Genomic DNA, 24,728 nt, shown 5'->3' on the forward strand with positions numbered 1-24,728 from the left:
AGAGAGAGAGAAAAGAATCCAGTGTCACCATTCAAAAGCTGCACAATTTTTCTGAGCCTCAGTTTCTGCTCTGCAAAAATGGAGACAATAATAACAGCTAGATTGCAAATTTAAGATTTTCTGGAAGGCTCTCCTAACTGACCCCAGCCCCGGCAAGCCTGAGTTAAGACCGTTTCTGCTCCTCTGAGCTCCACCAGGCGCCTACACCTTTCCCATCAAAAAACTTAGCAAACTGTCTGTCTAGCCTACTGCCCTGGGACTTGCTGAAAGCAGAGACTCAGTCCTACCCGACCGAGGCCCCGGTACTCACATAAAGCCTGGCCTTTGGTGAGTACCACTGAGTCTTAAAAGAATGAGGCAGGTTGTGGTGTTCGTAATGATCATCACACTAACAACAGCGGCTAACATTTATCAGGACTTACCCTGTGCCAGGCATTGGCCAAGTGCTTTACAAGTGTGGAAATCAGACTTGCTCCCTAAAGCCCAGCCACCCCTCACCCACTGCCAGAAGCTGCAGAGGCTCTGCCAGGCTGTTGGGGCAGCCCGCTGGTCTCTGTGCGGATGCTGATGTTTAATTTTTGTATGTAGGTGATCTCGTCATGGTTCCTGTGTGCACATTAAAATTAGGACCACTGAGGCTCAGTCCTCTCATTCCTGCAGGCCCAGAGGCTTAATCTGGACCTCAGCAGGAAGGCCTGGAACAGAGCCCAGATGGGGACCTGAAGACTCCAATACAGATCTGTGTAATCCGAAAGGGGTGTGGTCCACAATTCACAGCCTCCCCAGTACTGCTTGTAAATGCGTCTTGGAGGGTGTAACAATCTCTGGTTCCTATGAGAATCCAGAACTGTTTGAGGCAGACATTACATGTGACCTCCCTGATAGCACTGGAAACACCTAAAAAATAATTGTGTAACCCCATTTTATACATGGGTAAACTGAAGCTCAGAGGCTCAGAGAGGTTAAGAAAGTATAACTTTCCCAAAGGTGCATAGAGGGCTGCTGCGTATAGTTGTATTGGCTGTGCACTGCACAAGGGTACCCGACCAACAGAGAGCATAAGTGTGGACACAAGCATGGGACTACCTCAGCCTAGAGGAAAGCACAATACTTCACACTCATTGCCAGGTGCACTGGGTGGCAGCTGTGGTCGCATAGCTAGAATTCCAGAACAGAATCCAGTTTTCTCAACTGCCAAAGAAAAGCCTAAACTTCTACTCAGTCCATCCAATTCCTCTGCACTGTCTTGCTGGTCCCAAACTCCCATTTTCTTCCCCCTTCTAAGGAAAAGAAAGAAAGAGGCCGGGCGCGGTGGCTCAAGCCTGTAATCCCAGCACTTTGGGAGGCCGAGGCGGGTGGATCACGAGGTCAAGAGATCGAGACCATCCTGGTCAACATGGTGAAACCCCGTCTCTACTAATACAAAAAATTAGCTGGGCACGGTGGCGCGTGCCTGTAATCCCAGCTACTCAGGAGGCTGGGGCAGGAGAATTGCCTGAACCCAGGAGGCGGAGATTGCGGTGAGCCGAGATCGCGCCATTGCGCTCCAGCCTGGGTATCAAGAGCGAAACTCCGTCTCAAAAAAAAAAAAAAAAAAAAAAAAAAAAAAAAAAAAAAAAAGAAAGAAGGAGTGGCCACAGAGTCAGACCCTGTAAGGCAGGTCAATGATGTCCCATTTACAGGATGAAACAGAGGCTCTTAGAAAGAGTGCTCAAGGTCACACAGAAAGTGGACGGCTGAGTTGGAATTTTGAAGCCTCTTGACTGAAGCCCTAGTCCAGACTTCGGTGGAGGGATCCCTCCCCCACCCCCAGGACCAGCCAACAAGTGGGTCGGCTCTTTCCCTTGATGCTCCAGGGGGCAGCTGGGGAGTGGGCAGGGGGCGTGCCTGGCTGTTTACTCGGCGGTGTCATCTCAGAGCCCTGTGGCCTGACCAGGAAGAGGCAGTGGAGAAGCTCCGTTCACCATCTGCTCCCCGTCAGCGGGACAGCAGCTGCAGCCTTCTCCCACATCCCCCAGCCTGCTTTGGGCATTGGCCACCAAGACCACCTCCCACACCTGAAGGCTGACAGGGAAAGAGAGCACAGCTGGAGCTCCCTCCACCTACCCCCAGAGAAGACACTCGCAGAGCTCACAGGTTACAGGGAGGGTAGGGCATGGGCACAGACTCGCTGGGACGAGGGAGAAACAAGCCGAGGCTACAGGTCCTCCTGGCACCAGGTCAGAGAATGCTTGCCTGACAAGGTGGCATTTGCAGCAGGCCTTGATCAGTGGGAAGATTTGGACTCATCGCAGGGGGAACCGAGAGGCAAAGGCCTGGCAGCGGGAAACACAGAGGGCAAAGCGGGGGCGGCTGTGGTGGAAGCAGAAGGTATCTCGAGGGCTCAGGGGCCAGCAACCCAGAGAAGGCGGCTTCACATACCGGGCTGAGGAGTTTTGCCCTTCACCTGGTGACAGAGGGGAGCTATAAGAGGTTTCAGAATAGGGGAGGCCTTGATAAGAGTCTTGATTCAGAAGGCGCACTCTGGCACTCGGCGTTGAAAGTGGACTGTGTAGCAATGGCTGCTGCAGGGGTCCAGGAGAGAGGGACTGTGTGTCACCCCTGCCAGTGCCCCAGAAGGCCAGTGGGGGGATTGGAAGGATAGTATGGCAGGAAAAGCCACTGGTCTTGGCAACTTGGCAACAGATGGAGGAGAGGGAAGGAGGCAGAGAAGGGAAGACCGCCCTTGCTTGCCATCTGACTCCTCACTGATGGTCTCAATAAGACGTTGAGGTAAGTGTTGCATCCCCATTTTACAGATGAGCAAACTGAGGCTCAGAGAAGGCCTTCTGACTCCAAATTCTGAATTCTTTTCATTGCCTCAAGTATTTTGCTAGCCTGTGGGCCCGCAGAGAACATGCAGGCTGAGCTGCTCTTCTTGGAGCAGCTTCTGGTGTAGAAGCCTTAGGGTGGCAGGGGAGGGGCTGCCTGGGGGCAGGAGCAGGTACAGATCTGGGATCTAGCTCAAAGGGATAGAGGAGGGAGGAGTAAGCCACAAGGACAAATCATGGATGTGATGAGAAAATGGAAGAATTCATTTGTATCAGACCCGCAGGCTTAACCCTGACAGTGCCTGTGAACCCAGCTCTGCCCCAGGTAAGTGTCTCCCTCCTCCCGCAAGGTCCCATATCCTAGGGGGAGGAGGTAGTGGCTATCAAGTCATCAAATTTGAAAGGAGCCATCTCCCTGTCTCCTGTCTTTATGAGCACATAGATACACAAAGTCCCAGTCAGTATCACACAGGCTACAACGTATCACATGCTCAGCCACAGACACATACTTACACAAGCACACACACAAGGCCTTGCTCACATATGGTCACACACAGTCACACGGAACCAGAGGACTATTCCAGGAAGGCCTCTGCCTATGAACATCACTCAGGCATGGCAAGGTTGGGAAGTGTCCTTGGACGTCTTTATTGCCATTGTCTGGGACAGGAAGTTGCCTTCTGACCTTAGGGGGATGTGGGGTGAGAGTGGTGCCATCCATCCACCGTGAGGTAATCTCAGGCTTGCCTCTGGAGTAGGGTGACCAGAGGGTGCTCAGGGCAGCTGGGGAGTGCTTCGGAAGAGACAGTGTGCCCACGGGAAGAGCAGGCGTGCCTAGGGCAGATCTGGGTTCCCATCCTCTTGCCAACCTTGCTCACTGGCTTTGACCTTGGGCAAATCACGTCACCTGAGTAGGCAATGTCCAGCCATAAAAGGTAATGACACCAACCTCACAAGGCACCTGGGCATGCTCACTCAGATAATGACTGTCAAGTGCCAGGCAGGGACCTGGCAAATGTGGCAATAACCATCGTGTTTGTGACAGCCGCAGGAGTTGGTGTATGCGTGGAGACAAGGCCTGCTTGGGCTCAGAGGCAGGGCTGGGGAGGGCAACGGTAGCTGCCCAATGGCAGAGTGTGTGGCTAGCTGGACCGCAGCCCTCTCCATGCTTGCAGAAACCATGCCAGCCCCAGCATTAGCTGGCCCCAGAAGAGCCTGAGGAGCCTCAGAGTGTGGGGTTGACAGTAGGCACCTTCTCCTACCTGAGCCCTGAAGCAGGGGAGCCGTAGGCACCAGGAGGCTGGGACAGGGCAGCCGGCTTAAGAGGCAGCTCTAGAGTGGGCCCCAGCAGCATGTGGCTGAGGCTCTTTGGCTTCCTCCAGCAAGCTCTGACACAGGAGAGGAGGGGCACAGATTCTAAGGACTGCCTAGTGGAATCCCTACCTTTCCTGTGGCCTTTCCTGTGGGGGGAGGGGGGAGCTGCAGAGAAAGGGAGCATAGCTCCAAGGGTAAACGAAACCTTCTAAAAGAGGAAAGGTGCACAGCTGGCAGCCCCGCCTCCTGGTGGCCACAGGCACTCACTACAGCCTCATTGCAAAGCGGCTTTGGCTTTGTTCTAAGGCCCTCCTCACTCTCTGCCTGGTCGCTAAAGGAAACAGGGCCTGAGACAGCACAGTGTGGTGGTGAATGGTGCAGTCAGCTTTACTGTTGCTATTACTATTATTACCTCTACCACTTACAAGCTGGCTGACCCTGGGCAAGGGACTTCATTTCTGTGGCTCTGCAAGATGAAGTTGATGATAACTATCTACCATACAGTTATTTCGAAGAGTAAATATGATAATCCACATCAGGTGCTTAGGATAAGTAATATTAAGTAACAGGAACTTAATAATGAGTAGCTATGCAATTCCGTACTTCTGAGGTCAGTACTGCTTAGAGGGCACTGCAGGAGAGCTGGGAGCTGAAGCCCTAACCTGGGGCTGAATTATGGTTCTGACACAGTCAATTACCAAGTCTCTGCTTTGCACGTGTTGACTAGTCACATATATTAAGGGAGGAGTACCAGGAGCTAAGATCAAAAATCACTCTTGAAAATCCTTTGGGAAGGCAGCACTTTTGTGGATAAACATGTCTCAGTAAGTCCAGCCTGACCAGTTTTTCTAGTTCTTGGTTGAAGTCTGTCTTTGAGCATCGGAGGAAGCAGCTGGCTTGAATCCAAGGGCACTGCTGCACCAAACACGTGTATCTTTATCCACTGGAATCGTACTCAGTCAATTAGATGCTCATGCAGAAGGTACATAGAAGCAAATACCAGTTATAGGCTCAGATTTGAATCTTCCATCTCATACTCAGCGGCACATGTCCATCACAGGTGGATACTCCACTATCACATTATTTAAAATTTCCATTCCTTCTCTCTTTGGCCAAGTGTGTACAACTGAATTTACATGCTGATTTAATGCATTCATGATACAACTCCATTGTGTCTCACCTCTCCAAAGCTGTTTCCTCTTCTGTAAAATGAGGGCAATAGCAGTACTACATCATCAGGCTATCGTGTAGATCAAATAAGACAATGTGCGTAGGAATCTTAAATCGCTGCCAGGCAAATGACTTTCTTCATTCCCTTCCCCGGCATTTTCCCTAACTAGCTGTGTGAAATGTGAGCAGACCCCTCCTTCTCTGGGTCTCAATGTTCTCCAACAACAAAATGTAGGGGCTGTCAGTTGATTTATAAGGCCGCTTCTAGCTTGAAGCTTTTAGGATAGTGCTGTAATTCTAGGGCACTTATATGCAGTCAGAACTTCAATGCACTTGATCTTAGCCAAAAGGCCAAGAAGCGATCAGGCCTTCAATGAATGCTAACTGATGCTCACATGGTTTTTCTAGGACTGCTTTACCCAGATGATAAGGGTCACATCTATAAACAGCAGCCCTTTGCACACTGTAGTACGTTAAAACCTTGAGAATTAAACATACATCTTAATCACCTTATTTTTCATTTGATCAGAAGTACACTTCAGCTGCATCTCAAATCAGCATAAGGTGACCACATTTAATGGTGCACTTACTCCAGTCCTTCAGAGGCACTCCAAATGACAAATGCTTACCTGTGATGGGAGTAAAGCACGGCCTTCCCTCCAAGAACACACATGGACACACACACGGACAGTCACTATCCTTGGTTTTGAAAAACTTCCTTTCTTTAGACGGTGGTGAGGTAAAAGGAAATGAACTCTGGAATTAGGCCTGGACTGAATTATTTCAGCTCCTCTATTAGCTGTGAGAATTTAGACAGGTTTAACTTTTCTGGGCCTTGTTTCCCTATCTGTAAAGCTGACATAGATGTTTCTGGTAGTGTTGTGTGAGTCACGTTAGAAGCAGTCTGAGGCTTTGGGTAGATCATAGGATTGGTGGGAAGGTCCCCCTTCTAGAGTGCGAGGGACTCCAGGATAATCTCATTTCCAGCCATATGGCAGGTCTACCCATTGCTTAGCCTCTCCGGGTCTGTTCCACATCGGTGAAGTCGGGACAGCATTTCTCACAGAATTGCTATGCTGTTCTTGACCAGCAGCCTGGCACTTCTCCTGCCTCAACCCACAACCCCTACGCTAACATAGCTCCCATGCCTTGCTCAAAGTAATGGCATACATGGCAATACCTCCTCCCATCTGTCCGGCACCCTTTGAAGACTCAATAGGCCATACCAGAAGCCTTTCCTACACCACTGCTCCAGTCCTCAGGATGACCTAATTCCTCACCACCAGAACCTTGCCTCACCAGAGCATACCTTTTAGACTCCCTGGGCTGGCATTTGCTACCTGTCCTGGGCAAGTCTGTACCCACTAAAGGGCAGAACTGCGGCTTCCTCATCTCTGGATTTCTCAGGAGAGGGCTTGACACAGAGTATGTGCTCAGCAAATGTTAAGCCCCACTTTCACTTTTTGGAAATAGCTCTGGAAAGGCAGTGCTGGGGATAAGACTGGGGACAAGGGTGGGGGCACGGAGAGGGGAATTCCCTTAGGAAGTAAGAGAGGATTGTGTAAAAGAACATGATGCCTGGAATCAAATGACCTGGATTCACATCTCTGCTCTATCACCTGACAACTAAAGAATCTAGACAAGTCATTATACCTCTCTGAGCTGTTCCCATGTCGATAAAAGAAGGACCACAGTATCTCCTTAGCACAGCACCTGGCACATACTGAGTACCAGTATACTTTATGTCCCAAGTGCTGTTCTAAATGTTTAAATGTACTAAATTATGTAAATCTCACTACAACTCTAGGAGGCAGATACTATCCTCATTGTACTGGCACTGCAAATAAGGAAAATAAGGCCCAGGGAAATTCAGGGACTTCCCCAAGTTGGAGCTAATGAGACGCTCACTAAATGACAGCAATTACTATTCTCAGGTAGTAATGCAAGGGTCACAATCTCAGTGACCCCAAAGACTCTGGGGTCCTGGCTGTGGGACTTCTGCACCTGGACTAGCTCTATTCTCACTTTCTCAATTACAGCAAACGACAGAGACCAATCAGTGTTGTAAATAGAGTTAACATAATATATTTATTTTAAGTGCCATTCATGCATATCAGTTCTGGCAGCAACAATCCTAATGACACTTGGAGTATTTCTTTACAGCACTAAACAGTTACAAAGAATGGTTGCCGTTCATCATAGGCAAAATATGAAATCGTGCAATAGCAAAACTGTAGAAACATTAAAACACTGACTGTCCAACAGCAGTACAGAGAGCAGGTTGTATCTGCACAAAAAGCCAATGCATTTTCATCACATATATACAATATAGATATATACACATCACCCTCTGAATGAACAATATCAAAATACTCTATTCCATTTGAAATTATCCCCGGATTGATTCCCTCCCACTTCAAAGGACATCTGAGAGACATGTATTTACAAGAACACACATGAATACATTTACATTTCAAAAACTGCCACAAATGCCAGTCGGATTATTCTCCTGGACAGAGTGCCCCCATTTGTTTACATGCATTTATTATTCTTTCCCCCTAAAATCTTCAGTCAATTTAAGCCCAAGACAGTATTTGTTCTGCATTAGCAACTACCATGTGAAATGGCCACTAGAGGGACTCTCTGCACCTTACCAGGTAACTGGCTGGCCAGGGCCCACAGAAAAGGCCTGTCCTGAGCTCCTGGACCACCTGGATCACAGGAAAGTGGGATGGGTCTGGGTGAAAGCTTTGCCTCCATGGCCATTCTTGGTAAGTTTAAATTCTCATAAAAATATTTATCACTGCAAATCAGTAAATGATTGCCAAATGGGAAATTCGCTTCACACAATTTATAAAATTATCATCAGTGGTTCTACTTCAAATCACTCAGTATGAAACTGCATTCCAATATCCAAATTGTTTAAAGTGCACATTGCTACCCAAGCAATTAAAACAGTTTCAAAACAGCTATTTTGGTGTCTAGAAAACAGTGACTTAAGCAAACCATTGAAAATCACCCCTTTTTTTCAAGCATTTCCTCTGCAGGCTAACATCTCATCTTGCCTCTGATCCTTCTAAGAGGGGCAACTTGGCTGCCTTTCCAGAATCCTCTGATTTTCACTGATCCAAGGGGCTGGAACTGAGCTTCCTTTTTCATGCCAAGTAGGGTCCAAACAACGGAGAAACATAAAGCTCTTCCCTTCTCCCCAACCTCACCAGCCCTTACTATGGCTGGCTTCCCAGTGATTCATTCAAGGCAACACTCCATTAAAACACACACATACACATACACACACACACACACACACTCTCCACTCTCTCTCTCTCTCTCTCTCTCACCAGCACAAACACAGAAACAAAAGATGTTTGTTTAGTTCAAGAAGAGATTACTCAACCATAGAATCACTAAGGCTAATTAAAGTGATTTTGCATGGCTGATAGAGACCAGAGATGCTAAAAAGTAACCAGTAAGCAGTTATTACTCCTTGACTTGATGAAACATATTTCTCCATTAGAATTGACAGTTTTTTTTTTGGTCTAAATAATTCAAAATCTATTCATTAAAAAAGCCCTCATTTCTTCTAGTTTTATCATAGAACTAAGATAATCAGTCCATGCAAACTGTGATATAATATGAAACAAAACAAACAATGCCACTAAAAAACCCATAAGAGGTGGGCTGCATTTCAAAGAAAGGGACCAAATGTCATGCATACACAGACATACAGGACAACAGAAACAGCAGGCCACATATCTAGACTGAACATTGAAGTAAATAAAACTGTAAGTGGCTCACCCTCCTTTCAAGACAACGTAGATGAAAAAGATGAGTGGGGAAACTTGCTTTAGAGACACTGCCCTGCTGTTGTTGCCCAAATGGAATCTGATTCAAATTCCAGAAAAATCTGATTTAACTAATAAATCTGAATCAGCAGGGATGCTAAGACAGAGAAATGTATTCACGTGACAAAAGGAGTGATGACAGAGAATGACACAATGCCCCTCTGAGTGTCTTATCTGTAAATTATTATCAAGAAAACTAATTCTGGGCCAGGCACGGTGGCTCACACCTGTAATCCCAGCTCTGTGGGAGGCTGAGGCAGGCAGACTGCCTTAGCTTAGGAGTTCACGGCCAGCCTGGGCAACATGGTGAAACCCTGTCTCTACTAAAATACAAAAAATTAGCCAGGCATGGTGACACGCACCTGTAGTCTCAGCTACTTGGGAGGCTGAGGCAGGAGAATTGCTTGAACCTGGGAGACAGAGGTTGCAGTGAGTCGAGATCGCATCATTGCACTCCAGCCTGGGTGACAGAGCGAGACTCCATCTCAAAAAAGAAAAAAAAGTAATTCTGTGCTTTCAGACACATTTCTCCTTAATGAACCCAACAGGAGCTGAGCATTCACAGAAGGTAGCAATAAATATTAAAATAACACTTTTGAATAATAAATACATAGGTGAATGTGGAAGCACTGATTTGTTTAAAGAGCCAAGCAATGTCCAACTTCTCACTGATCAACAAATGTTAGAGCTGTTGTAACGCAGATTTAGAAAAGCAGACATTGACAAAGTACAATACATACTCTAAAATCCCCCAAGCATCAAAACCAATTTGGTCAGTTCTTCATGCTGCTCAGGAGCAATATGCCCCTTTAGATTGTTGGAGTGTCAAATTCTGGGTTCCTTGACTTATTAGGTAGAACTCATTACCCACATTTCTGAAAAAGATTAAATAAGGGGAACTGGGCTTTGAAAAAAATCTATTTCCTTTCAGTTTCCTTTATCAGTTAAAAGCATCCTGCAGAAAATAGCCTAACAAGGAATAAAAACTGACAATAACTTTCCTTTCAAGACATAATAATCCAATTAGAAAAAACTGAAGCCTTTCAGTAATTTTTGTACATATATTTACACGTAGGTATCTTTATATAAACTGCTTGCAGCAAAATAGGCTCCGTCTGAAAAATCAGTCTGGCACTTGTGGTTAACATCGAACTGACACCAATACGCAAAAAGCCGTCCAAATCACACAACAGTTAGGAGCTACATAGGGCAGCTGGCAGGGAGACAAACATGTAGTACTTGTTTGGGTCAGATAAAAGCAGTAAGTTATCCAGCTAAAATCTTTCTGATTGTCTTCAAAAGTAATTTTGATAACATTGGTAAGGTGATTAGCAAGTTTGTTTCCTCAACTGGATTCTCTTAAACCTTTCCCTTCATTGCGCAGAAAGGTAACATTAGGGGTCTGGTGTCTTGCAGATACAAGCCCTACACAATTGAATCCCAATCAAAGTCATCCTGGATATCATCTGGAGGCAGGGAGCGCCGCATCTGGAAGGCTTGGGAAGGCATCATGTGCTGCTGGTTCATGGCTCTGTGATGGCCTGGAAGGAAAGAGGTAATATTAGCAGTGCCTTGGGTAGAGAAGAAAGTAAGACATAAACTAACCCCTACCATATACTTCCTATATGCCAGGTATACATTATCTCACTAATCCAACCATAAGCCTTCAACAAAGTAGCTCTTATGATCCTCATTTTACAGGTAAGGGGATAGGGTTTAAGAAGATGAGTAAATTACCCAAAGTCACACAAGCAGTAGGGGGCAAAGATAGAATCTGAGGTCAGTTCACCTGACCCAAGCTCATTCCATTATACCAGGCTGTGGTAAGGAAGACACAAGAAAAGTGCTCTTATAGTCTGTTTTGCTCCAGTATGTTGTTTCAGTAACATGAATTGGCTCCCATGAGAATGGTAAACAGGAGAATGATGGCAGTGTACCAATGATGTCATACTGGGTCATAGTGATTTTTCCCCAACAAGCTAATTTCTGTGTCACCAAGTAACATCAACTGAACACAGAGGGCATCAACAAGGGAACACAGAAACCAGAAGGAACCACAGCTGAGTACACAATGCCCACCTTCCCATGCTCTTCTTGTACTGGTTTGGCCATGTGCTGTTCGTGCTCCCCAATTTCAGTGCACTGGGCCTGTGTCTCCACCATATCTTGACAGACCCCCTTTCTAAACCAGCTGCTCTTTTGAAGTAGAGATTGATATTAACTTGTAGAATTCTTTCTTTTATTACAAATTATACAAATCCTTTTAAATGTTGGGCAAGTTTTACTGGATTATTTTTCTAGTACTTTCATTACAAAATTTCAAGTAGTCTGCTACTCATTTTTCTCATAAGCCCTGAAATATTTTCTTATACAATTATTTAATGCTAAGGTTTTTAGTATATCACGGTATAGATGAAATGCTTCCATTTAAAAAATTTATTTAATGTAATCCCAGCACTTTGGGAGGCCGAGGCGGGTGGATCACGAGGTCAAGAGATCGAGACCATCCTGGTCAACATTGTGAAACCCCGTCTCTACTAATACAAAAAAATTAGCTGGGCATGGTGGCGCGTGCCTGTAATCCCAGCTACTCAGGAAGCTGAGGTAGGAGAATCGCCTGAACCCAGGAGGCGGAGGTTGCGGTGAGCCGAGATCGTGCCATTGCACTCCAGCCTGGGTAACGAGAGTGAAACTCCGTCTCAAAAAAAAAAAAAAAAAAAAAAAAAAAAAAAAAAAATTTATTTAATAAAAACTTTTAAGTCCCTTACTGTGGGTCAGGCACTAACTTAGTGATTCTCATTTAAACCTAACAATTCAAGGAGTTAGTGTTATTAGCCCCTTTACAAACAGGTAAGCTGAGGTAGGAGGGTTAGACAGCTTGCCTAACATCACACAGCCATTATGTGTCAAAGCATGAAGATTCAAACGCAAGCAATCTGGCTCCAGAGTCTTATCCACTTTACGGTGCCACTTAAAAATTACTGGTAAGCACTCACAACAGGTAATGTTCTTTTCCCCTTCAGCAAAGGACATATCACTTGGTCCCAACTCCTTCCTTGCTGCTGCAACATAGTTCTTCAAGGTTTAAAATACACCCTCAACCACATTACCTTTTGTCTTTTCCTCAAATAGTCTAAGTAAAGGATTGTGTGGTATGTGAGAAAAACGACAATACAGACATTGGGGCTTGAGTCTTGGTTTGGCCACTCACTAAACTGGGTGGCCTGGGCAAGGCATCTCTCCTTCAGAGCCCCCATTTCCTCATCTAGGTGATCCTTAAGACAGTTTCCAGCTCTAATAATGTGCCCGATTCCTCTGGCTAAATGAAACATATCCTGCATTCAAGAACCCAGTGAGAAAAAGTTTATGAACCAGTAACTCCTAAAACTTACCTTCTCTATAAGGTACTTCTCTGGAAACCTCAGCTGGGGAAACTCCATAGAAATGAATGAAGCAGAATCTACAGGAGTTACTAAAGCAGCTTCCTAAAGCTTGCTAAAGTCCTGTCAAACACCCTCAACTATGACCCCAGAACTTCTTAGAGAGGCAAGACAATAAATATCTAGAATAAGTAGAATAACTGCATCTTGGGCTAAAAAGGACTTCAGGTCCTACAGTCTAAACACCAACTGATACTTGAATCCCTTCATTAGCCCTAGTGCCAAGTGGTTGTCCAGACATTGTCCTCTAGCCCCTCTTAACAGGGAGTTCACTCCTTGAGGCAGCCTCATTCACCATTGGGACAGCTAACGCTTCTCAACATTAAACTCTGGGTACTGATACACACACACACACACATTACCTGCCATCGTTGTTCCTGGAGTGCTGAGTGCCTGTGGGATATGAGGATAACCAGGGGGTGGCATCACTGAAGGAGGGAGATTTTGCCTAGAATCTATGTACAAATTTCCTAATCAGATTAAAAGCAAAAAGAGGGAAAGCATGTTACCACAAATAAAACAAATGGAGCACTAAAATCTTAACAGGTGCTGGCCTTTTATTTATTTATTTATTTTGAGATGGAGTTTCACTCTTCTTGCCCAGGCTGGAGTGCAATGGCGCAATCTCAGCTCACCACAACCTCTGCCTCCCAGGTTCAAGCAATTCTCTTGCCTCAGTCTCCCAAGTAGTTGGGATTACAGGCATGTGCCACAATGCCTGGCTAATTTTGTACTTTTAGTAGAGATGGCGTTTCTCCATGTTGGTCAGGTTGGTCTCGAACTCCTGATCACTGGTGATCTGCCCACCTCGGCCTCCTAAAGTGCTGAGATTACAGGCATGAGCCACCACACCCAGCCCAGTGCTGGCCTTCTGAACAGGGTGCCAGGCTGGGTATGAGCACACTGGAACTAATGCTGGTGCTGCCACTACCTGTAAGCTGGTAAGGAAATTATGTCTATTGTTGTTGCTGTCACATACCTCACTATAATTCAAAAGTATTTTTATATCCCTTACTTCATCTGACCCTCCCACTAAGCCCCAGGATTGTTATACCCATTTTACAGATGAGGCAACTGAAACTCAGAAAGGCTAACCTGACTTGCCTGAAGACTCATTAGTTTGATAGTGCTAGGACTAGAATCCAGATCTCCTAACTCATGGACTTCTTTTTTTTTGAGACAGGGTCTCACTCTGTCACCCAAGCTAGGGTGCAGTGGCGAGACCCTGGCTCACTGCAACCTCTGCCTCCTAGGTTCAACTGATTCTCCTGCCTTAGCCTTCCAAGTAGCTGGGATTCCAGGCGTGCACTACTGCACCTTGCTAATTTTTGTATTTTTAGTAGAGATGGGTTTCACTATGTTGGTCAGCCTCATCTTGAACTTCTGACCTGAAGAAATCCACCTGCCTTGGACTTCCAAAGTGCTAGGATTACAGGCGTGAGCCGCCAACACCCAGCCACTCAAGGACTCTTTCTATACTACCATCTATTTCTTTATTTCCCTGATGTTCTCACCCTCAAAGCAGGCCTAACCATGTGTGCCCTTGTTAATTAACAAGTGCCTGGGAAGCAAAGTAACAACAAAGATCTACACATGGTGAGAGCTACAAGAAGCAATGGTGATTAAAAATGTATTATTCTGGGCAGGGTACAATGGCTCATGCCTATAATCCCAGCACTTTGGGAGGAAGAGGTGGGAAGATCACTGAGGTCAGGAGTTTGAGACGAGACTGGCCAACATGGCGAAACCTTGTCTCTACTGAAAATACAAAAAATTAGCCAGGCGTGGTAGCACATGCCTGTAGTCCCAGCTACTAGAAAGACTGAAGCAGGAGAATCACTAGAACCTGAGAGATGGAGGCTGCAGTGGGCCGAGATCGCGCCACTACACTCCAGCCTTGATCAAAGAGTGAGACCCTGTCAGAGAAGAGGAAGAGGAAGAGGGAGGAAAGAGGGAGGGAGGGAGAGGGGAGGGGGGAGGGGGGAGGAACAAGGAGGGAGGAGGGGGAGGGGGAGAAGGAGGAGGAAGAAGAAAAGGATGAGGAAGAGGAAAAGGAGGAGAAAGAGGAGGAAGAGGAGGAGGAGGAGGAAAGAATTATTCTGGAGTGTGAGGATGGGAAACATGGATCTCATTCAAATTTTATTTAGTTCTTAAGTTAATGTATTTTCATTAACAAGAGACATCAAGTGTTAACACCTCCAAAATGTCAACTATGTTACATCATAATGCAAAATAGAAAGAGAAGAAACATGACCCCTCCCCCAATAACTCATGGGGAATGATAAAAGTTGTTCACATTATAAGGAACATCTGGAATTTTGGAAAGGCTACTCCCCTAAGGTTATCTAGTATTTCATACAAATTACACTTGAATTCTTGTAATGTTGTAATGAAACTAAAAAACAGTAATCATTTTCCCAGAGGAAACTAAAAACAGTGGAAAAAATCTTCCACTTCTATTAAGGTAAGGCATTCTGTATTTGGCTGCTCACAGGTTTTTACCCTCCAGTGGAAAGTCAGACTATCCAGGCTCGAGATGGCTGAGAGATAATCTAATCCAACCTTACCTCTGTCCATGTAGATAGAGAAACAGGAACAGAGAGGAAATGAGACAGAACCAGGAACAGAATCCAAGACTTCTAAATCCCTGTCCCTGCCTCCCATGATAACATGCCTTTTATCACTGAGGTTTATAGTCAGAACTGAGCTCTTTGATTGACTATACTGATGATTTAGGAAGAAAGAAAGAGGAGAAAAGTCATACTAAACTACAGCTCTAATACTGATTGAGTGATGTGGGGTGGAATCCTGTCCCCAAATGAGTATTGGTCTTCATATGCATGGCTACTGTACTTTCTAAAGACTGCACCAAGCTGGAGGGGCCACACCACTCAGACTAATATGGACATTCACACACCTACAACTTCCCTGTCTCTGTCCTTCAAAATCTTAGCTCTCATTCTACACATCTTTTGAGTTCATGCCATAATCAAGAAGTAAAACTGATTTTTATTGGGAATTAAGTCTTTGATCACTTCTCTTTTTATGGCTTCCTAAATCTTACCTTAAAGGCAGGGGGTGTAAGAATTACAGGATTATGATACTAAACAAAGATCTACACTAAACAGTCTCAGCTTTCTGAAATTCCATCAAATTCCTAACATTTTTATTTTTGTATAGAAATTCCCATTACTTCTCATGTTTTCCCATATTCTCAATATAGAGTCTGAATGAGTGTATGCCTGAATTTCCTATGTAAGAAATTAACTTCCAATGCAGTTTCCAAAGATTTTTGAGATTCCATACATTTAGAATCTAGTTCTGAGAATTAAAAATCTAATCACATAATTTATCAGAAACAGGCTCTTTTCATTCAAGAAGTATTTATATATCAGGCACTGCTTGAGGCACTATGGATATAGCAATGAAAGACACAACTCTGCTTTCTTGGATTGTATTCTTGGGGGTGTTGGGTAGGGGAAAACAAAGTAAATTAAATAGTATGTAACATGCTATGGAACAAAAGCAGAGAGAGAGAACAAGCAATGCTTGGTAGTGGTGCCATTTAAATAAGATGACCAAGGAAGGCATCCCCTGAGCAGGTGTTTTTTGAGGAAAAAAATGGAACAAGATGAGGACATAAGTCATGTGTCTATCTGAGGGAAGACCACTATGGACAAAAAGAAACAGCAAGTACCAACCAGCAAGTACAAAGGCCCTGGTCAGGTAAAGTGTGCTACCTAGTGTGTTCAAAGAACAGCAGGAAGACCAGTAGTGTTGGAGCACAGGGGTTGGGGGTAGAAAGCAAGAGACAAGATCAAAAATAATGTGGGATCAGATCATATAGGCCATTTGGGCCACAGTAAGAACACTGGTCTTTACTGAGAAAGATGGAGGATTTTGAGCAGAAAACAGACATGACATGATCTGATCTGTCTTGTAAAATCCCACTTAACCTACAAAGTCCAGCTTAAATGTATTGTCTTCTATGATAATTTTCCATCTTTCCAAGAGAAGTATGTACTCCTTTCTCTGAATTCTTACAGCACTTACACCCTACGGACAAGTAGAGCCCTTGACATACTGTATGTCTTGATGGACCTGTCTCAACCATTAGGCTGTGAATTCTTTGAGACAAAAGTTATTATAGGAGTCTTATCTTTATTCTCAGTGCCTAATACACAACTAGACAAAGAAAAGATATAAATAAGTGTGTGCTCAATGACTGCATTCCTATCTACATCTAATGACCTTTAAGCAAAGCATCAAATTAGAATAGTATAGCCGGAAGATATAAACAAATTATAACCACAGGTAAAAGGATTTAGGAAAAAGATGTCATAGACTGTGTTCTATAACATCCTTCTGTCCTCGCCCTTCTACACTAGCACACTACACCGCTAATTTCTGGAGTCTGTAGGAAGTTCAAAGAGGTGTTCACCAAAAGGGGAGTCCTTGAAGACAGGAATGACAGGGAAGGTTTAAGGAAATGGATAGGCTATATTCTGGGACTCAAGACCTATACCTAAATGAATTTTATAACTTTGGGCAAGTCATTTTCTCTCCCTGGATCACAAAGTCCTTACCTGTTGAATAAAGGGATAAAATAATATAGCAAAGAATTACTGGGGTGTAGAGATGAAGGAAGTGAAAGATCTGAATGGATGTGATATATAGGGATGTAAGAAAGAGAAAAAAGTAATGACAGAAAGACGCTGGCACTTAAAACAAGAGGAAGCAGGTTGGACATGTAAAAAATATCTGAATATTTGTGAACAGACATCAGCAAGCATGAAGTGATGAATACTTGGAGCACCATAATTGATGAGAGAACAACTGTTGTCAGAGGCCAACATGGCTTGGTAGGCATGAGTCAAAAGGAAAATACAAAAGGGGAGTGAGAGTAGAAAGAGTTGAATAAACACTGAGGAAAAACTATCATTTTCTACCTTTGGTAAGGCTGTGACTAGAGTAGCACTGAGAACCATGAAGGTGTCATGGGGACCCTAGAGAGGAGGAGGGCCCTGGCAATACAAAAGAGATGACAGAAAAAATTAACAGAATCACAGAACACCAGAACAAATAACCTAGGTCAAGGATCAAGAAGAGATGACTACAGAAGTCTAGGAACAAAGGGCTTTAGGAAAGTAACTCAGGATCTCAGTCTACAGAGAATCCAGAAGGAGTGTCTGGGCACACTGGACAGCAGCAGATGAACAGTGCTTTTTCCATAACAAAGCTACCAAGTTCCAAGACCAAAAGGTACAGGCACAAAACTGAAATTCACCAACATGGGAGCTACTGGCTAACACGTATGCTGGCTTTTGAGATTGCCGCCTTCTTTTTTTTTGAGATAGAGCCTCCCTCTGTCACCCAGGTTGGCGTACAGCGGCTCAATCTTGGCTTACTGCAGCCTCCGCCACCCAGGTTCCAGCGATTCTCCTGCTTCAGCCTCCCGGGTGGCTGGGACAGGCACACGCCACCAAGCCCGGTTAATTTTTATATTTGTAGTAGAGACGGGGTTTCCTATGTTGGCCAGGCTGTCCTCGAACTCCTGACCTCAGGTGATCCACCCGCCTCAGCCTCCCAAAGTGCTGGGATTACAGGCATGAGCCACCACATTCAGCCAAGATGGCCTTCCTCTAAGACTGACCCACATCTTCTTCTACTTGTCCTGTCTGAGGCAACAATCTATGAACAACAGTTACTTATCCCCAAACACACAAGACTAGTAATACATACATAAGCTATTTAATTTCACTTAGCACTTTTTGAGACTGACTGAAATGGTTAGAGATGGAGTTAGCAAAAGAAGTGAACATCATGACAGCATGCAGAAGCAACAATTTTGGATGAATACAGAAAGAAAAGAATAAAGGAGAAAAAAGGGACAAAAAACAGAGAGAGGTGGTACACCTGGTAAGGACTTAAAGCAAGTTGGAAAAATGAAAGTGATATATCCTGAAAGGAACAAACTATGGGCTTAGATCCCATCAGAGAAACAAAGAAGATAGGCTGTCTATCTGCAAGAAAAGATTTTTAAAAATGAAATGAAAGAAGGGCACATAAATGAGGATACCTGCTGAATTACAAAGATCTTAATGCTTAAAAATGAATATACATAAGAAAAAATACCAAAAAGAACAAAACAAGAGAGAGACAAAGAAGCTAAAAAGTTATCAAAAACTAAATTTTAGTGTCTGGCACAGAGGGCAATCAGCCAGGGACTCAACAAGGCCCTTGTGTGGATATAATTTACTTAATGAATAAGTTACCAAAATCAAATAGTGACTGAAAGTTTCAGGCAGGGTAAGCTATTCAAAATGGCTTAGGAAAAGCTATTCAACACGGAAGAAGAAAAGATAAAAGATTTCTACTACATCAAAGGATACAGAAAAATTTCATTTAAAGAAAGACACAGACTGATAAGCTTGACAACATGGGTGGACAAAAGACGTGAAATAAGATAGGATAATGGTGAAAGGAAGCCACTCAGGATAGAGAAGAGAGAGCTTGTTGGCATAAAATGTAAAATCAATAGAACATACAGAAAAGAAGTAAACTTGACAATAAGGCAAGGAATTAAGATGAGAGAACTAAGTTGAATATGAAATTCCTACAGAAAAATATGGGCACTGCAATCAGAGTAGAAGACATGGCTACAAGGGTAAAGAATAAAGGAAGAAAGTGAGATTAAAAAAATAAATAGGAAAGACTTTGAGTCTAAAGTAAAACATCAGTGAGACTATTTTCCATTACGTCTACTCTTCAAACACTTTGAATTGTTGAATTTTAACATTCTTAGGAAATACACAAGACACAATTATTTCCATTGCAAATCTGTACAAATTTAAATTAATTTCATACCTATGTTCGTATAAAAATGTAAGTATCTTCAATATATTTGTTTGATGACTTAGTAAAAGGTTAACGATTACAACAGTTAACTGTAAATAATAAAGCAATCATATAAATCACAACAGAACATACAGTCTCTTTACCTCAATGTTTCTAATTTATACCCTATATATAAATTATTTGCTTTCATTCATTTCTTATAAACAAAAATATGTAAACAGATCACTGTCACCATTAGTATCAAACCAAGTTAAGATAGTTACTAAATTTCTTATGAATGGGAAAATGAGAAAAATCAAAAGATAACTAATCCCATACCTGTTCCAATGTGTTGGGAAGGTTTTGTTGGATGCATGGCACCATGACAAACATTTTGCTGAACATTACTCTGTGAATGAATAAGGCCAGTTTGTGTAAAGAACTGATTAAGAGAAGAACAGAGATCAGCAAACTGAACCTGATCTAAAGACCAGTTCTTGAGATCTGCCTGTCTCATACTCTCCATCAGACCTATGAGGAAAGCATTAAAAATACATTAGCACAGTTCTGCAATAAACATTGCAAGGAAAATAGCAAGAGATAAGTTTATTCAGCCCTCAAAATTTCCACTCATCCTACTTTACAGTAGTGATGTGCCCACACAATAAAGAATTATCTTTTTAAATTATTCAAAGCCCAATTATTTTAAATGTAGCCAAATTTCGTTCAGAACTTGGCTGTGACCCTCTGCTATACCAAATAGCCAAAATTACTATAAATTTTACAAAATGTTTTTAAGCATACTACCAACTTCAAAAGAAATGCTATATAAGATGTTTATTTGTACTACTAAGACAGTTAAAATCCAGCAGAGAAAACAGGATCATGTGTATTTGGTTATGTCAAAAAGAACCAACACTCACCTTGAAACTGTGAAAGATCTACATCTGACCAATTAACACTGCTGGCAATTCGACAGCTTTCTTTTAGCATATCAAGTGTTGCATACCAATCATTTGAAACACCTACAAAAGTAATATTGACAACAGTGTAAATCCTGGAGAGTGAAAGGGTGAAGAGTGGTAAGGAAAAACGATGAGCTAGCCTTATTCCTGAAATTGGCCAATCCTTGTCCAGTATTACAGGGAGATTTGTACCCATTATATCGTGTTGGGCAATCTACTCTATGAGACAGGCAGAAAAGGTATTATTTTTCTCCTTCTTTTACAAGTAAAAGAAACTGAACCAAACAGGTGGTGACATAACTTAGCAAGGTCATCATGATGAGACTAAGACTTGAACCCAGGTCTCCTTAACTTCTAGTCTAGCAGCTTCCAAACTGCCATGTCACCTAGTAAACTCGAACTTGATACTGCTCTTTACATTATAGTACAAATAAATAAACAGATAAGAAATATCATGCAAATCAGTAATTTCCCCTTTGTGAAGTTCATTTTCCTGTCTTGTTATGACCTTTAAAGATATGCTTTTCAGAACTTAGAGAGGGAGGTTCGCATATAGAGGCAATGCACAGTATAATTTAATGCAATGACTTAAGGCAGATGGATTAGATCACATAGTAACAGCAAATGCTTCTTCCAAGGCAACCTTAGGAGAAAAAATTTAACACAGTTCCCATGCCAAGCTAGTGAAGGAAGAAGGGTGAGATCTCTGTAAGAAATGCTGAGGATGTCGATCCAAGATGGCCGAATAGTTACAGCTCTGGAGTGCAGTTCCCAGCAAGGACAATGCAGAGGGTGAGTGAACACCACATTTCCAAATAAGTTATTACTACCCACAGACCAGGAAATTCCCAGGCTGAAAAGCACTATAAGTTTCAAGCATGGCTGTTGCAGCTGTCTCTGCACAAAAACTCACAGAAATCTGGGCGGCCATTTAAACTGGCGCCTGGGGCGCCTGGAATGCCTGGGAGACAGAACTGCCCACTAAACGGAAAAAAGGGGGGTTGAAATAGGGAGCCAGGTGATCTGGCTTGGCAGGTCCCACCCCCACAAAGACCAGCAATCTGAAACACTCTGGATTGAGAGTTTTGCAGCAAGGGCAGATGGACCCGGTCGGGCCAGCTCTGTTGGGGGAAGGGCGTCCACCACTACCGAGGCAGTCTGCCATTACTAACGCAGACAGCCATTACCGAGGCAGTTCTAACTATACCTCTATAAACAAAACCGCAAGGAAGTTCACACAGCAGATGGGCAGAGCCCATGGCAGCTCAGCAAAATCTCCGCTGGCAGACTGTGACTAGGCTACCTCCTTGCTAGGCAGGGCAGCTCTGAAAAAAGGCAGCAGTACGTCAGGAACTTATAAATAAAGCCCCACCTTCCCAGGACAGAACACCTGGGAAAAAAGGCAGTTATGAGTTCCGCTGCAGCAGACTCAAACATACCTGTCCAGCATCTCTGAACAGAACAACGGAGCTCACAGCTCAACACCTGAGCTCCTATAAAGGACAGACTGTCTCCTCAAGCAGCTCCCTGACCCCCATATATCCAAAGAGTCACGTCATAAAGAAGAGCTCAGGCTGACATCTGCAGGGTATCCTTCTGGGACAAAGATAACAGAAGAAGAAACTGGAAGCAACCCTTACTGTTCTGCAGCCACCACAGGTGATCCCCAGGCAAGCAGGGTCTAGAGTGGACCTCCAGCAGTCCTACAGCAGAGAGGCCTGACTGTTAAAAGGAAAACTAAAAAACAGAAAGAAATAACTTCATCATCAACAAAAAGGACATCCACTCAGTGAGACCCCATCCAAAAGTCACCAACTACAAAGACCACAGGTAGATAAATCCACAAAGATGGGAAGAAACCAGCACAAAAAGGATGAAAACACCCAAAACCAGAACGCCTCTCGTTCTCTAAGGGATCACAACTCATCACCAGCAAAGGAATAAAGCTGGATGGAAAATGAGTCTGATGAATTGACAGAAACAGGCTTCAGAAAGTGGGTAATAACAAACTTCTCTGAGCTAAAAGAACATGTTCTAACCCAATGCAAAGAAACTAAGAATCTTGAAAAAAGGTTTAACCAAATGCTGATGAGAATAAACAGCTTAGAGAAGAACATAAATGACTTAATGGAGCCGAAAAACACCACACAAGAACTTCGCGAAGCATTCACGAGTTTCAGTAGCCAAATCGACCAAGCAGAAGAAAGGATATCAGAGATTGAAGATCAACTCAATGAAATAGAACGAGAAGGCAAGATTAGAGAAAAAAAGTGAAAAGAAATAAACAAAGCCTCCGAGAAATATGGGATTATGTGAAAAGACCTAATTTACGTTTGATAGGTGTACCTGAATGTGATGGAGAGAATGAATCCAAGCTGGAAAACACTCTTCAGGATATTATCCAGGAGAACTTCCCCAACCTAGCAAGGCAGGCCAATATTCAAGTCCAGGAAATACAGACAACATCACAAAGATATTCCTGAAGAAGAGCAACCCCAAGGCACATAATCGTTAGATTCACCAGGGTTGAAATGAAGGAAAAAATGCTAAAGGCAGCCAGAGAGAAAGGTGGGGTTACACACAAAGGGAAGCCCATCAGACTCACAGTGGATCTCTCAGCAGAAACCCTACAAGCCAGAAGAGAGGGATTAGGGTTAGAATGGAAATCCTAACAGTCGCTCAGACCACAGTGCATTAAGTTAGAACTCAGGATTAAGAAACTAACTCAGAACCATAAAACTTCATGGAAACTAAACAACTGGCTCTTGAATGTTGACTGGATAAACAATGAAATGAAGGCAGAAATAAAGATGTTCTTCAAAACCAACAAGAACGAAGACACAACATGCCAGAATCTCTGGGACACATTTAAAAAAGCAGTGTCTAGAGGGAAATTTATAGCAATAAATGCCAACATGAGAAGCAAGGAAACATCTAAAATCAACACCCCATCATCAAAATTGAAAGAGCTAGAGGAGCAAGATCAAAAAAACTCAAAACCTAGCAGAAGACAAGAAATAACTAAGATCAGAGCAGAACTGAAGGAAATAGAGACACAAAAAACCCTTCAAAAAAAATCAATAAATCCAGGAGCTGGTTTTATGAAAAGATCAACAAAACAGACAGACCACTAGCCAGATTAACAAAAAAGAAAAGAGAGAAGAATCAAATAGATTCAATAAAAAAATGATAAAGGGACTATCACCACAGATTCCACAGAAACACAAAGTACCATCAGAGATTACTACAAACAACTCTATGCACACAAACCAGTAAACCTGGAAGAAATGGATAAATTCCTGGACACTTGCACCCTCCCAAGCCTAAACCAGGAAGTTGAAACCCTGAACAGACCAGTAACAAGGGCTGAAGTTGAGGCAGCATTTAATAGCCTACCAACCAAAAAAAGCCCAGGCCCAGATGGCTTCAGAGCCGAATTCTACCAGACATACAAAGAGGAGCTGGTACCACTCTTTCTGAAACTATTCCAAACAATCAAAAAAGAGGGAATCCTCCCCAAATCATTTTATGAGACCAACATCATCCTGATACCAAAACTCGGCAGAGAGTCAACAAGAAAAGAAAACTTCAGGTCAACATCCATGATGAACACAGATGCAAAAATCTTCAATAAAATACTGGCGGGCCGGGCGCGGTGGCTCACGTCTGTAATCCCAGCACTTTGGGAGGCCGAGGTGGGTGGATCACGAGGTCAAGAGATCGAGACCATCCTGGTCAACATGGTGAAACCCCCATCTCTACTAAAAATACAAAAAATTAGCTGGGCATGGTGGCACATGCCTGTAATCCCAGTTACTCAGGAGGCTGAGGCAGGAGAATTGCCTGAACCCAGGAGGCGGAGGTTGCGGTGAGCCGAGATCGCACCATTGCACTCCAGCCTGGATAACAAGAGCGAAACTCCATCTCAAAAAAAAAAAAAAAAAAAAAAAAATACTGGCAAACCGACTTCAACAGCACATCAGAAAGCTTATCCATCACAATCAGGTAGGCTTCATCCCGGGGATGCAAGGCTGGTTCAACATACACAAGTCTATAAAAGTAATCCACCAAATAAACAGAACCAAAGACAAAAACCACATGATTATCTCAATTGATGCAGAGAAGGCCTTTGACAAAATTCAACAGCCCTTTATGCTAAAAACTCTCAATAAACTAGGTATCGACGGAACGTATCTCAAAATAATAAAAGCTATTTACGATAAACCCACAGCCAATATCATACTGAATGGGCAAAAACTAGAAGTATTCCCTTTGAAATCTGGCACTAGACAAGGATGCCCTCTCTCACCACTCCTATTCAATATAGTATTGGAAGTTCTAGCCAGA

General features: G+C 43.5%; 1 protein-coding gene across 5 annotated transcripts in view; it reads right to left on the minus strand.

The window, feature by feature from the left end:
* Window positions 1–7,363: 7,363 nt before the first annotated feature.
* FOXJ3 (forkhead box J3) overlaps window positions 7,364–24,728 on the minus strand; it is a 176,282-nt gene continuing 158,917 nt past the window's right edge. For all 5 annotated transcript variants that reach the window (XM_012434696.2, XM_012434699.2, XM_012434693.2 and 2 more), the window contains 4 exons: window positions 20,340–20,441; window positions 19,756–19,947; window positions 12,942–13,049; window positions 7,364–10,680 (listed from right to left, as the gene is read on the minus strand). In XM_012434696.2, coding sequence (XP_012290119.2) covers window positions 10,565–10,680; window positions 12,942–13,049; window positions 19,756–19,947; window positions 20,340–20,441 — 518 coding nt within the window. In that variant the 3' untranslated portion in view covers window positions 7,364–10,564. The remainder of the gene's footprint in view (window positions 10,681–12,941; window positions 13,050–19,755; window positions 19,948–20,339; window positions 20,442–24,728) is intronic.

This window comes from Aotus nancymaae, unplaced genomic scaffold, assembly GCF_030222135.1.
Source record: "Aotus nancymaae isolate 86718 unplaced genomic scaffold, 86718_ANA_hifiasm-v0.15.2.pri h1tg000007l, whole genome shotgun sequence".
Taxonomy (NCBI): domain Eukaryota; kingdom Metazoa; phylum Chordata; class Mammalia; order Primates; family Aotidae; genus Aotus; species Aotus nancymaae.